Genomic DNA, 13,573 nt, shown 5'->3' with positions numbered 1-13,573 from the left:
AGCTAGGGTCTCCAAGAGAGCACGGGGAACTTACAGAGCATGCGTAAAGCGCGGTGCGCGCACATGCGCACTCGTTCGCGCAGGGCCGCGCGCCGGTCTCTCAGGAGAGCTTGGAGGCTGCGCGAGCAGTTGACGTGTTCGGTGGCTGCGGAGGCGGCGGAGCTCTGGGAGGGGAAGGAGCGGAGGGGAGGGGAGGGGGTGGTGAGGTGGGGGGCTGAACCCGGAAGTGGGTAGGCGCAGGAGCGAGCGCGCCCAGAGTGGAGCTCAGCTGCTGGGAGCCAGCGGGGGAGCCTTGGGTTCCCGGTAATGGATCTGTGGGGCGTTTTCCCAGGGAAACTGGGTGGGAAGGGTAGCGGGATCACCGACTACAAGCGCATTCTCCGCCTCGCCAGGGCCTGGGAAAGCTCTTCTGCTTCCTTTAGTCGTCCCTCTGGTTGACCCCACTTCTTCTCTGCGCCCCTCCTGGGGCCGTCTCTCACCGGGTGGATTTGGCCGAGGGACGCTCTCTATTCCTGAAGAGCTGTGCCTTGCCCGCCCGAGGAAAACATGTTAATGGAGAGACTAGGATCTCGCGGCCGCCACGGCCTTATTGACACCATCCCAGCACCCCTAAACCACGACTACAGCCTCCTCAACCCGCACAGTCAACGATCTTGGAAGACCTGTCCCATTTCTGCCAGGGTATTTTCACCCTATTCGTGAATCAGGCCTGGAAGGTGTGCCTGGGTTCCTTTAAAATTATTCTTTTGTTGGCTGCCTTTTCTAAACCCGGCCCTCCTTGTTCTCCGCCCCAAAATCTTTGCCACGAATGAGTGTAAGCTGTGATTTTATCATCATTTAGTTATAATTAGAAGGAATTCGTTGATGATTGCCGTTGGCTGATCTAGCATTGCTTTGCCATGAAGTTATTTTACGTGGTTCTCACTCTTTTGCAGACCATGAAACCCTTGGGCACGCCCCTTCAGAAGCTGTTATCCAAGACAATCTAGTTTTCCTTTATAAATCACTTAAGACACTTATGAAGTTTCTTGTTCTGAAATTGCTGTACTGCAATGAAGAAGAGGAGAAAGGTTACTTCAAATCTTGAGAAGATCCATCTAGGCTATCATAAAGATTCTTCAGAAGGAAATGTTGCAGTGGAGTGTGACCAAGTGACCTATACTCATTCTGCAGAAAGACCAACTCCTGAAGCCCTTCACTGTTACCAGGAACTTCCTCCCTCTCCAGATCAGAGAAAGCTTTTGAGTTCTTTGCAGTATAATAAGAATTTGCTAAAATATTTAAATGATGATAGGCAGAAGCAACCATCTTTTTGTGATTTGCTTATCATAGTGGAAGGAAAAGAATTTAGTGCACATAAAGTAGTCGTTGCTGTTGGCAGTAGTTATTTTCATGCGTGTTTGAGCAAAAATCCAAGCACTGATGTTGTCACCCTGGATCATGTAACACATTCAGTTTTTCAGCATTTGCTTGAATTTCTTTACACATCAGAATTTTTTGTGTACAAATATGAAATACCTCTTGTTTTAGAGGCTGCAAAATTTTTGGACATTATCGATGCAGTGAAGTTATTAAATAACGAAAATGTTGCCTCTTTTCATTCAGAGCTAACTGAAAAGTCATCACCAGAAGAAACACTAAATGAATTAACTGGAAGACTATCAAATAATCATCAGTGCAAATTCTGTAGTAGACATTTTTGTTATAAAAAGTCTTTAGAGAATCATCTGGCTAAAACCCATAGGTCTCTTTTATTAGGGAAAAAACATGGGTTAAAAATGCTGGAGAGAAGTTTCTCCACAAGAAGATCAAAAAGGAATCGAAAGTGCCCTGTTAAGTTTGATGACACCAGCGATGATGAACAGGAAAGTGGCGATGGGTCAGACAATTTGAATCAAGAAAATTTTGATAAGGAAAAGTCAGATAGAAATGATTCTGAGGATCCTGGAAGTGAATATAATGCTGAAGAAGATGAGTTAGAGGAGGAGATGTCAGATGAATACTCTGACATTGAAGAACAAAGTGAAAAGGATCATAATGATGCAGAAGAAGAAACTGAGGCTGGTGATTCTGTAGGGAATATTCATGAGGGATTAACTCCAGTGGTCATTCAGAACAGCAACAAAAAAATATTGCAGTGTCCTAAATGTGATAAAACATTTGACCGAATAGGTAAGAAAAGAAAACTTGTTTTCTATCTCTAATCAAAAAGATCGCTTATAAAAAGACTACTTACATAGGGAGAATACTTTGGTTTTCAATAGTGTTTATCCTGTTACTTTAAATTTGTTGTGGTTCAGGAATTAAGTATTTATATTAGCCTTTACTTTTCTTCATGTCCCAGTGACACATCGTTAGATCATGTATTTGATATGAAAGACTCCAGAGTGTCAATAATTATCATGTAGAGCTCCCATGTATATGCCAGTTTAATTCCAGTGATAAGTACTACTTTTAAGTCATTAAAGAAAAGTAGATTATATTACATTTAGTAATTTGTATATTCTTTTCCCCTTGCATGGTAATATATGAGTTATAAATATCACTTTTCCAGTATCTAGCACTATTTAATAGAAAGGGGATGTTTTAGATTAAACTATGGTGAAGGATAAAATTGAAATGAATGTAATTTAATACTGTGGATAGAGACTTTAGGAAGTATCCTAGTTAGTAGCACTCTGGTTATGTTATACATGTGACCTTAGCCAAAAGGCCAAGAAGCTTCGGTTGTTATAATAATGAATAAATCAATTTTTCTTCTATTGGAAAAGAATTTGTAGGAAATGTAGTCTATCATTTTAAGTTTTATGTCAGTACATATTTAATTTCAAGTTGTCTAATATTTGCTAGGTAAAGTAATTCTTGGAAGTGTCTTATGTGAACTGTTCTAATATGAACTTTTCAGTTGCAATAGTTAAGCTTCCAGGTAAATTGAGGTTATGAAATCATGAAATATGTTCTACCACATATAATGATAAAAACATTAGTGCAATCTGACCTGGTAAAGTTACTTACCCAGTTTAATATATCCCCATATGTCTTACAGTGTTACCTTACTTATGTTACTGATATAGGTGGAAATTGGTTTTATAAAGAATTGGTGATAATTTGCTGTAAAAATATGTTGCATTATATGCTGACATAACAGTGGTGTCTACTTTTTGCTTTTTATAATGTTTTTTGGAATACTTTTCTCTCTGAATCATAACACTTTGGATAATCTAATTTAATAATTATTAATATTTTAACTGAGGCTGTGTGCAAACGAATAAAAAAACTTCTTCAGTAACAATTCCAAGAGCATATGTACACAAGTAAATTGTTAAAGTTAGACTGGATAAAATGCTGTTGTAGAGCTGTAAACAAATACTGTGAAGATGTGTATAGAGGTGAGAACAGCTTTTTGGGTTAAAGTATCTGAGAACATTACATCTTTCCAATAGACTTCTTAGACTTTGTACTCTTAGTGCACGCTTCCTGTATTCTGCTTTAATTGTCTTAATTTGACTTGGAGATGAGTGAATAGGGATGAGTTCGCAAATGGTATTGTAGGTGCAACACAAATATCTCAAACCATCCCATTGAACACTGATCCTGTGACATTCTGTATAAAAGAAGGGTTTTGTGTTCAAGTAAGATTGGGAACTATATAATTGACAATCTATTAACTGCCCGATTCTCTAGTAAAGAAACCTGTTGATTTTGCTTAACCCAGTATTTCCTTAAATCGTTTTACCACAAGATATTTTGGAGGTACTTCTTTGAGCGTCCTAGGAAACTACTGTTTTCTGCACAATTTGGGAAAACACTGTTCAAGATTGAGATGCTAATTTACTAAGAGGAGGACATTTGGCTCCTTCCTCCCTCCCTCCCTCCCTCCCTTCTGTCCCCTTCCTTTTCCCCTTCCTTTTTTTCCAAGTTCAGCCCAGATAATTGTGGGAGTCAGTAGGTCACATTGTAGGTTTATTTCCAACTGATCTTTCTGAATGTATTTTACATTATGCCACGCTTTTACCCATTCCTCTCTTTTGTTTAGCCCTGCTGCTTGCTTTTCAAGTTTCTCATCTCTATTACCTTAGTATATCTATATCTGTCTATATCTTATTCATATATTGCTAGTTAAAAAGCATGAGTTATAGTAATATAAGACTGCTTGGGTGTTTTGGAATCCTGTTCTTGGGTGAGATACTTAACGTGTCTGTGTTTTTGTTTCCTCATAAGTAAAGTGAGATGATGCTAATGTGATGCTAATAGTACCTTCTCATGAGGTAGGGAAAGGTTATTATGAGGATTAAATGGAGTAATTCTAGGGAATCACTTAAAGTATTGCACAAAATATAGGTGTTCTAACATATTTATTATCTCTAAGCTGCCAAACATTATTGAACAAATATGAAATGATATACTCTCTGTCATCAAGAATCTTAGAGTTTAATGGGTACATGAAAAAAACACAATCATGTTACAATAAAGATAATTTTATCAGGATAAGTACAGAAGACTAAGGAAATCAGGAGAAGTGTCTCAGAGCAGATAGTATTTGAGCTAAGACTCAAAGAATAGGGAACAGTTTACAAGACAGAAGGACCAGCATGTGTAAAGGCATTGAGGTGTGTTGTATTCTGGAAATTGCTTGAGTGTGAGTGGTTTCAAGGTGGTCAGGTGTTATTTTCATAGTGAAAATAACAGGAGATGAAGGTGGGCAAGAAAGTGGTGGTCAGATTTTGTATGTCTTGTATACTCTACAAAGGCATATACTTTGGACAATGTAACTTAACTAGACTGGACTTTATCCAGTAGGTGATAGGGACCGTTGAAAAGAATTTTAGAAAGGAAACCATGACGTATAAGAATTTTAGAAAGATCCTGGTGGCTTCAGTGTGGAGAAGAAAATTGGAAAAAGGGATGAAAAAAGAGCCAGGGAGATAAGAAGGAGCATATGACAAAGGACCAGAATGATAATATAGCTTAGACTTGGAAGATGAGTGGCATTGGGAGTGGTGTGTAGAATGAGAGTAAAGCAGAGAGTTATAATACATTGAATATAGACTAAGTGGACTGGTGATGGGTAGAATAAAAAGAGTATTTAGCAGAAGATCCATGTGTCTTAAGTGTCCTCTCTTACCATCTTTATTATTAGAAGTACAGTTTATTTAAAAAATAACACAGGAGTTCTAGCGCCACCGTCATTATTCTCATACCATCCGCATTCCTTTTGTAGAATTTTTAAATGCCACCCCAATTTTGGGTTATTTATCTGTCTTAGATTGTGAGTCTGGGAGTTATGTATCTTACTCTTGGCTAGTATTCTTTGTAACATCTCAGGTCATTTCAAATAAATTTTTAGTAAGCAGTTGTTTATTTGAACTAAGTTGAAAAGTTGGTATCTGACTTGACTTTGGGCTTACAGCCAATTAGCGTTCTTTAACCTTCTAACTTGGCTTCTTTGGGGTTGGTTTATGAGAGATGCATAAGCTTTGAGACCTTCTGCTGGAACCATTAGTTCCACAATATGTAATCTACTAATTGGATTCCATTACTTTGCATCTTTTATCCTTTCTTCTGGTTATATTTTTCCGTAGGTTACCTGTGGTCTTCTTCTCAGCAAATTATCATGCAAATAAGAGTCCTTTGACCTTTCCCCTTACATCAAAAATGTAGTGGATAAACAGGCAAAAACAGGGAGATGACAGATGGGGTGAGAGAGAAAATTTGGATAATTCATCTTTTTTATTGTTTCCACAGAGAACTAAAATCTTTCCTTAGATTAAATTCACAATCTCTTCTAGAGGTAGAACATGTTTTATACCTTTAAAAAAAAAAAATGTGACTAATGCATCCTGCAGATATTCCACTTAGTTCTTAATAGAAAAGGGTTATAACAATGGCACAACTCTCTAAGGCTAAGTATTTTAATTACATATTATTTAGAGTAACTCATATGACTATTTCAAGGTACATTTTAAGATGTAGCAATATCAGATATATAATAAACTCATCTGGTGATATTTCTCTTTGTAAAAACTGCATACAAAATCTAACATTGTTAATTTTATATGACCCATGTGGGAATAAATTCTGTATAAGGTCAAATTTGTTCATGTGAAAATATCTTTAATTTATGACTTCTGATTTGAGACATGATTCATATTGGGATTCAGTTCAGAAAAATGCTGTGGATAAAATTTCTTATGTTCTAAAATGTTATGTATTTTCTGTTCACGATCAGGAATGCTTGGGTGTAGTTTAATATTTTATGAAGAATTACTGTTTTTTAAATTGAAACTTTGATAAGTTTGAAGTGAACATTTTGATTTATACATTGTTATTGAATGCCTCACTCCGTAAACGTAGTGAAACAGTTGTAGATGTTTACTGTTTGTGCTAAGGAGTGCCCTCCCCCGGCAAAAAAAAAAAAAAAAAAAAACCTACCAAATGATTTAAACATGAAAATCAAAGATTAACATATATTTTCCCACTAGTCTCTAGAGATCTACCTAGCTCTTCTGGGTCCAGCATTCCCTCAAAAGTTCTCTCGCCTGTTCTTGTTCAGAAATTCAAATCCATGGCGTTAACAGGCCATGCAAAGCCTATGTGCATAAAATTTGAATTAATAACTAAAATATTATTTATTCAAATTTCTGTATTATCTTTGGTCTGCTTGATTTTGCTCAATTTATTTAAAATGATTTTTTTAAAAAAATCATGAGGTTTATCTAATTTTGGCTATTTCAGTTTAAATTCACAAACTTTCTTCTTCTTTTTTTTTTTTCCTTGCTTAAATCTTTATCTCTTCTGGTCTGTAGGGAAATGGCAATTTAATAGTCAAAGTGATTTAAATTTTTTTTTTTTTTTTTTGAGACAGAGTCTTGCCCTGTCGCGCAGGCTGGAGTGCCGTGGCCCGATCTCAGCTCACTGCAAGCTCCGCCTCCCGGGTTCCCGCCATTCTTCTGCCTCAGCCTCCCAAGTAGCTGGGACTACAGGCGCCCGCCACCTCGCCCGGCTAGTTTTTTGTATTTTTAGTAGAGACGGGGTTTCACCATGTTAGCCAGTATGGACCTCGATCTCCTGACCTCGTGATCCGCCCATCTCGGCCTCCCAAAGTGCTGGGATTACAGGCTTGAGCCACCGCGCCCGGCCAGTGATTTAAATTTTTAATTCAACTGCCATTTCAATGACTTCGTATTTAGCTATAAGTATCTTAATTTTTATTTGCATGTGTAGAAGAAATTCTCGATTTTAAATAGAGGGAAAATGCTGCTAATTGTTAATTAAACTCTTTTCAGCAAAGGCATTTCCAAGTAAATGATTTGTTGAAAAATTTTTCATACTTTAAGATTTTTATTATGCTGCTACTTTTGTAAGACATAAAAATGAGGGCTGGGCACAGTGGCTCATGCCTGTAATCCCAGCACTTTGGGAGGCCAAGGTGGGCGGATCACCTGAGGTCAGGAGTTCGAGACCAGCCTGATCAATATGATGAAACCCCATCTCTACTAAAAATACAAAAAATTAGCTGGGTGTGAAGGCATGTGCCTGTAATCCCTGCTGCTCAGGAGGCTGAGACAGGAGAATCGCTTGAAGCCAGGAGGCGGAGGTTGCAGTGAGCTGAGATCGCGTCAGTGCACTCCAGCCTGGACAACAAGAGCAAAACTCTGTCTCAAAAAAAAAAAAAAAAAGAAAGAAAAATGAGAAGATTTAAGCATTAGGAGGTTGATAAGTTGTTTCTGAATTTTGAGAATCTGTGCTAAACATGCACAGTCAATCCCCAGTTAAAAATGGACCTGTTCCAAACATCACAAGTTTAGTTATTAAAAAATCAGACTGTATACTTTTGATTTGTTTACAGTTTTTTAAATATCAGTATGATTATTTACATAATTCAAAAGTGAGTTAAAACTGAAATGTGAAAACCTTCACAATAAGGGAATATTAAAAAAAAAAAAATCCATAAAGTGACCTCTGTCTTTTCTCAGTATTTGATCTGATTCCTTGAACGCAGCAGGGGAGGTGGTGGTGGTAGGATGTGTATATGCATGTGTAAATGGTTGGGTATACTCTAGCAGTAGCAGAGAGGGAACAGAGATACTAAGCAATTTTAGCAGTGGCTAGGGGAAAGAGCCAAGTATATCCAACGTTATCAGAGCTGAAACCCCTGTTTGATTTGTTGTAACAGATATTCATAAATCGGATGCATCCATATTTATATTTGAGGTATACTTACATGTCCATATTATGACTAGTAACCCGTATGATAATAATGATAACAGTTAATATTTATTAGTGCTTACTGTGTGCTGGAAATTTTTTTTTTTTTGTAGACTTGGGGTTTTGCCAGGCTGGCCTCAAATTCATGACCTCAAGTGTTCGCCCACGTTGGCCTCCACAAGTGCCGAGATTACCGGCGTAAACCACCATGCCTGGCTCTGCCAGGATGTTTTAAGTGTTGTTGTGTGTATTTGTTAATGTATTTACTTCTCACAACCCCACGAAGTGTTACTAACTCAAGTAAAGAGAGGTTAAATTATTAGCTTGATTTAAATCACGTAGCTAATTTAGGAGATGCCTAAATATTGACTGAGTTTTCTGACTATATGCATATCAGGTATGCATATACCATTACTGTGTTCTACATCTAAATACCTAATTTTTCATTATACTTCTGTTTTCTTTGCTTGTGATTAATACCCTTCCCCTTACCTTAAGGAAAATACCTTGATTTCCTTTCCTCAGTTTTTTTTATTGTGATAAGTGCAATATAATTAATTTTTAGATAATATAATATTACTTGCTTAATAAAATCAGTTGTATATAGATATATTTACTAAATTAGTGAATTTATTTTATTTTATTAGGTAGGGCACATAATTATGATTATACCTTTTCCTCAGTGGCCTTGGAATATTTTGGATTCTTCATAATTTTCATGTTATACATAGGATGTATCCTTTTTAAAGTATATGACCGAAATGCTATACTTTCACATTAGTTTTCGCCTGAAGAAAAATTTATTTATACATTTATTTTTCAGGAAAGAGCAAAGCTAAGTTTTTAATTAAGAATTACCTTTCATGTTGAGTTTTTTTTCCTATTTTTATTGCCGTTTGCTTGGAAATATATTTTGAAATTTCTAATTCAAATTACCAGATGTGCACATTCACAGTACACAGATTACCCAGTAATAATAATAGACAACAGTAATTGATAACTTATGTGTTTGACACTGTTGTAAGTGCATTATGTGTATGAATTTGTTTATTATTACAGCAGTTCTATTAGGTAAATTCTGTTATTATCTCAGTTTTTCAGATGAGGAAGATTTGAGGTATATAGAGGTGACTTGTTCAAGGTCACATAACCCTCTATTTAGAGAGCCAGTATCCATATCCAGGTGTGTGGACCCACAGAGATACCGAAAATATGAACATAATAAATCTTAAATGATGAATTGATTTTTTGCTAAAAGTTAATTTTAAATTTTAAAATACATTTAAAAATTTAAGGTTCAGAGAATTTGCCAACAGTTTTCAGAAAATGTACCAAACCTCTTAATTTTTAAAATGTGTGATCATGAATAACTTTTTTTTAATGACTCAAGTTTTTGAGGAAAAGTATACTTTGAACAGTAAGCTCAAAATAGTAAGTCATTAGGTTTATCAGAGGTAGAGATTTAGGTAAACTTTTTTCTAGTTTTGTGTGTGGATTTAGGTGTGTATATTAAGTTTGCTAAACCATGAGATTTTATTCCACTGTCAAATTCCAATCACAGTATAGCAAATGTACTAAATTTAATTTTAATTTTTCTTTTTTTATAGGAAAATATGAGAGCCACACCCGTGTTCACACAGGTGAGAAGCCCTTTGAGTGTGATATTTGTCACCAACGCTATTCGACAAAGTCTAACCTAACTGTTCACAGAAAGAAGCACAGTAATGAAACAGAATTTCATAAGAAGGAGCACAAGTGCCCTTATTGTAATAAACTTCATGCAAGCAAGAAGACTTTAGCCAAGCATGTTAAGAGGCAAGTATTATCTTGCTTCCATAATATACTTTATTGTGCCTTTTAATTTAAATGTGTAGAAAGCTAAAAACATCTATAAAGTGCTTATCTCCAGTTCTTTCATTGGACATTCATTGAGATACAGCATTTTGATTATCCTGTTTTCTTTTTTAGGTTTTGGCAAGTATGTCTTCAGAAATATGTGGTTTTTATACTTATAAATTTCTTTCTCTGGTTTTTTTTTTTTTTTTTTTTTTTTTTTTTGAGGTAGGGTTTCACTTGTCGCCCAGGCTGGAATGCAGTGGTACAATCTCAGCTCATTGCAACCTCTACCTCCTGGGTTCAATCAGTCCTCCCATTTCAGCCTCCTGAGTAGCTGGAACTACATGCACGCACCATGCCCAGCTAATTTTTATATTTTTTGTAGAGACTGGGTTTCACTTTATTGCTCAGGCTGGTCTCAAACTCCTAGGCTCAAGTGATCTGCCTGCTTTGACCTCCCAAAGTGCTGGGATTACAGGTGTGAGCCACCACGCCTGGCCAAGAAATTTATTCTTATACTCAACATTGTGTTTAATGTGTAACAGTTTGTGAGATAAAGAATATTTAATAGAATATTATATATTTAACTCTAAAAATTAAATTTACTGAAATCCGGACTAAAAGAAAATCAGACATATTACATTGCAGTTTATGTATAAAGAACTAGGTTCCTAAATGTACTTAAAAGATGATTATACTTTTATTTCATTATTTCTGCATAAACGTAGGTATACATATACATTTATTAAAATGATAATGATACCTTCTTAAAGAGCTCACCTGTGCCTACTTGTCTCATTATGAAAGGAATCAATACTTGATCCTGGTAATTACTGTCAACATATTCACATGGAATATTGCTTTAACTAATATAACCTTTTCCTAATAACCCTTTTCTTTTCCTCTGATAGATTTCATCCAGAAAATGCACAAGAATTTATTTCCATTAAGAAGACTAAGAGTGAAAGTTGGAAATGTGATGTAAGAGTTTTTATTTAAAAGAAATTAGAAAACCAAAGTAAATGAAATGTCTTTTGGGGAAGTAAAGTAATTAGGTTTTAAAGTAATGTGACTTAGCTTATCTCACTTTTAGAATTTTCCTTTTATATAAAATTATTCTAATATATTTTGTAAATTAAGCCTGGTATAGGTTAGTTTTTAGATGATGGAACTAAGAAGTGGAAATCCTAGTTTTTATTTTCATTGTAATCACCATACCATGTGTTGTTTATGGTTATGTATCTAAACTGTGACATTACTGTTGCACAGAATATAAAATGTTAGACTTTCTCCCCCATTTCTGGGTATGTGTTGTTAACATAATAAACTATCTCAAAACTTAGTGGCCTTAAATAAGTATTTTGATATGTCTCACCCTTTTGTGTGTTAGGAATCCACATTTGGGACAGGGATTTGCTAGGTTAATTCTTCTGTTCCACTTGTTGTCAACTGGTCACTCAACAGTTTTCAGCTAGTGCATGGTCTGGTCTGGGGACACTTCCAAAGCGGCTCACTCAAGGCCGGATATGGTGGCTAACGCCTGTAATCCCAGCACTTTGGGAGGCCCAGGCTAGTAGATCACGTAAGGTCAGGAGTTCGAGACCAATCTGGCCAACATGGCAAAACCCCATCTCTACTTAAAAAAATAAAAAAAATAAACATTAGCTAGACATGGTGGCATATGCCTGTAATCCCAGTTGCTTGAGAGATTGAGGCAAGAGAATCACTTGAACTCGGGAGGTGGAGGTTGCAGTGAGCTGAGATCACACCACTGTACTCCAGCCTGGGTGACAGAGCCAGACTGTCAAACAAAACAAAGTGGCCCACTCATGTGACAGGTAACTTGGTGTTTGTTCCTGGCTAGAATCTCAGCAAGGACTGTTTACCAGGAACCTTAGTTCTTCTCTACTTTGGTCTCTTCTTGAGGCTTCTTGAGCTTCTTTCTATCATAGCAGCTAAGTTCCAAGAGTGAGTAAGTGTTCCAAGAAACCTAGATAAAAACTATTAGACTTTATGGCATAGCCTCAGAAGTCTCTGAAAATCACTTCTACCACATTTTGTTGGCCAAACAAATCACTCTAACCTGGGTATATTTAAAGAGAAGGGAATTAGATTCTATTTCTCTTTTCTTTCTTTTTGAGACAGAGTCTTGCTCTGCCGCCCAGGCTGGAGTGCAGTGGCCGGATCTCAGCTCACTGCAAGCTCCGCCTCCCGGGTTTAGGCCATTCTCCTGCCTCAGCCTCCCTAGTAGCTGGGACTACAGGCGCCCGCTACCTCGCCCGGCTAGTTTTTTGTATTCTTTTAGTAGAGAGGAGGTTTCACCATGTTAGCCAGGATGGTCTCGATCTCCTGACCGCGTGATCCGCCCGTCTCGGCCTCCCAAAGTGCTGGGATTACAGGCTTGAGCCACCGCGCCCGGCCGATTCCATTTTTCAATAGGAGGAGTACCATTGTACTTACGGACATCTTTATTCTACAGTACCTCTAAGTATTTTTTCAGTATTTACATTAATCTTTTCTTTTTTTTTTCTTTTTTGAGTTGGAGTCTTGCTTTGTCACCCAGGCTGGAGTGCAGTGGCCTGATCTTGACTCGCTGCAGCCTCCTCCTCCTGGGTTCAAGTGATTCTTGTGCCTCAGCCCCCCCAGTAGCTAGGACTACAGGTGCACACCACCACGCCCAGCTAATTTTTATATTTTTAGTAGTGATGGGGTTTCACCAGGTTGGCCAGGCTGATCTTGAACTCCTGACCCCAAGTGATCCACCCGTCTCGGCCTCCCAAAGTGCTTCCCGGGATTGTACGTGTGAACTGCTGTGCCCAGCCTAGGCGAATCATTTTTAAAGGCAACGCTAGCTGTTACTTTTGCCTTCTTTAATCCAAGATTCAATTTATATATACAGCAAAATTCTCACAATTTCTCTGATTTCAGCTTCTGGAAATTGAAAGTAATTATTAATTACAATATTTGAGTCTGCATAAGATAGTGTCTTCCCCTTACTAAGTTTCATCATTCTTGGCTATAAAACATTAATAATAATGCCAATTGCATCTGTCTCACAGGATTATTCTGAGAATTAAGAGAAATAATCCATGAATTACTTAGCATTGTGCCTGGTATATATAGTATGTGCTATGTCATTATTGTTGGTGCTTTTACTATAGCAGCCTACCTCTCTTAAAAAACCTGATGAATGTCAAATTTTTAAAGACTGACCACTTCAAGAGATACACTTTAAAATACTTTTTCTGTGGCTTCTTATTCAGATTTTTATTCAAATATACAGCAACACTGAAAAAAAAGAACCTTTTATTTCTGACATATAAATGACTAAAAAATAATATATTTCATGGATTTAGAAATTCTGACTAGAATTAAGAGAGTATGATTATTCTATATTCCTACTAGAAATGTAAAGAGTTGAAATTCAGCTACCTTTAGTGCTAATTTAAAATCATTCCTTACTTCCTCTAGAGCATTTTTTTCTGCACAATTAGAATTTAGTTTTACTTTTTGTAAGTTTACTGTTGGG

At 36.8% G+C, this 13,573-nt stretch overlaps 1 protein-coding gene across 1 annotated transcript in view; it reads left to right on the top strand.

Moving 5' to 3' along the window:
• Window positions 1–219: 219 nt before the first annotated feature.
• The window catches only part of ZBTB41 (zinc finger and BTB domain containing 41), a 52,941-nt gene continuing 39,587 nt past the window's right edge, over window positions 220–13,573 (top strand). Inside the window, exons 1-4 of the mRNA XM_023203391.2 lie at window positions 220–303; window positions 936–2,172; window positions 9,816–10,023; window positions 10,956–11,025. Coding sequence (XP_023059159.1) covers window positions 1,053–2,172; window positions 9,816–10,023; window positions 10,956–11,025 — 1,398 coding nt within the window. The 5' untranslated portion in view covers window positions 220–303; window positions 936–1,052. The remainder of the gene's footprint in view (window positions 304–935; window positions 2,173–9,815; window positions 10,024–10,955; window positions 11,026–13,573) is intronic.

The sequence above is a fragment of the Piliocolobus tephrosceles genome, chromosome 1 (assembly GCF_002776525.5).
Source record: "Piliocolobus tephrosceles isolate RC106 chromosome 1, ASM277652v3, whole genome shotgun sequence".
Classification (NCBI taxonomy): Eukaryota; Metazoa; Chordata; class Mammalia; order Primates; family Cercopithecidae; genus Piliocolobus; species Piliocolobus tephrosceles.
Note: the sequence above shows the minus strand (reverse complement) of the source record. Positions and strands in the feature narration are given on the sequence as shown.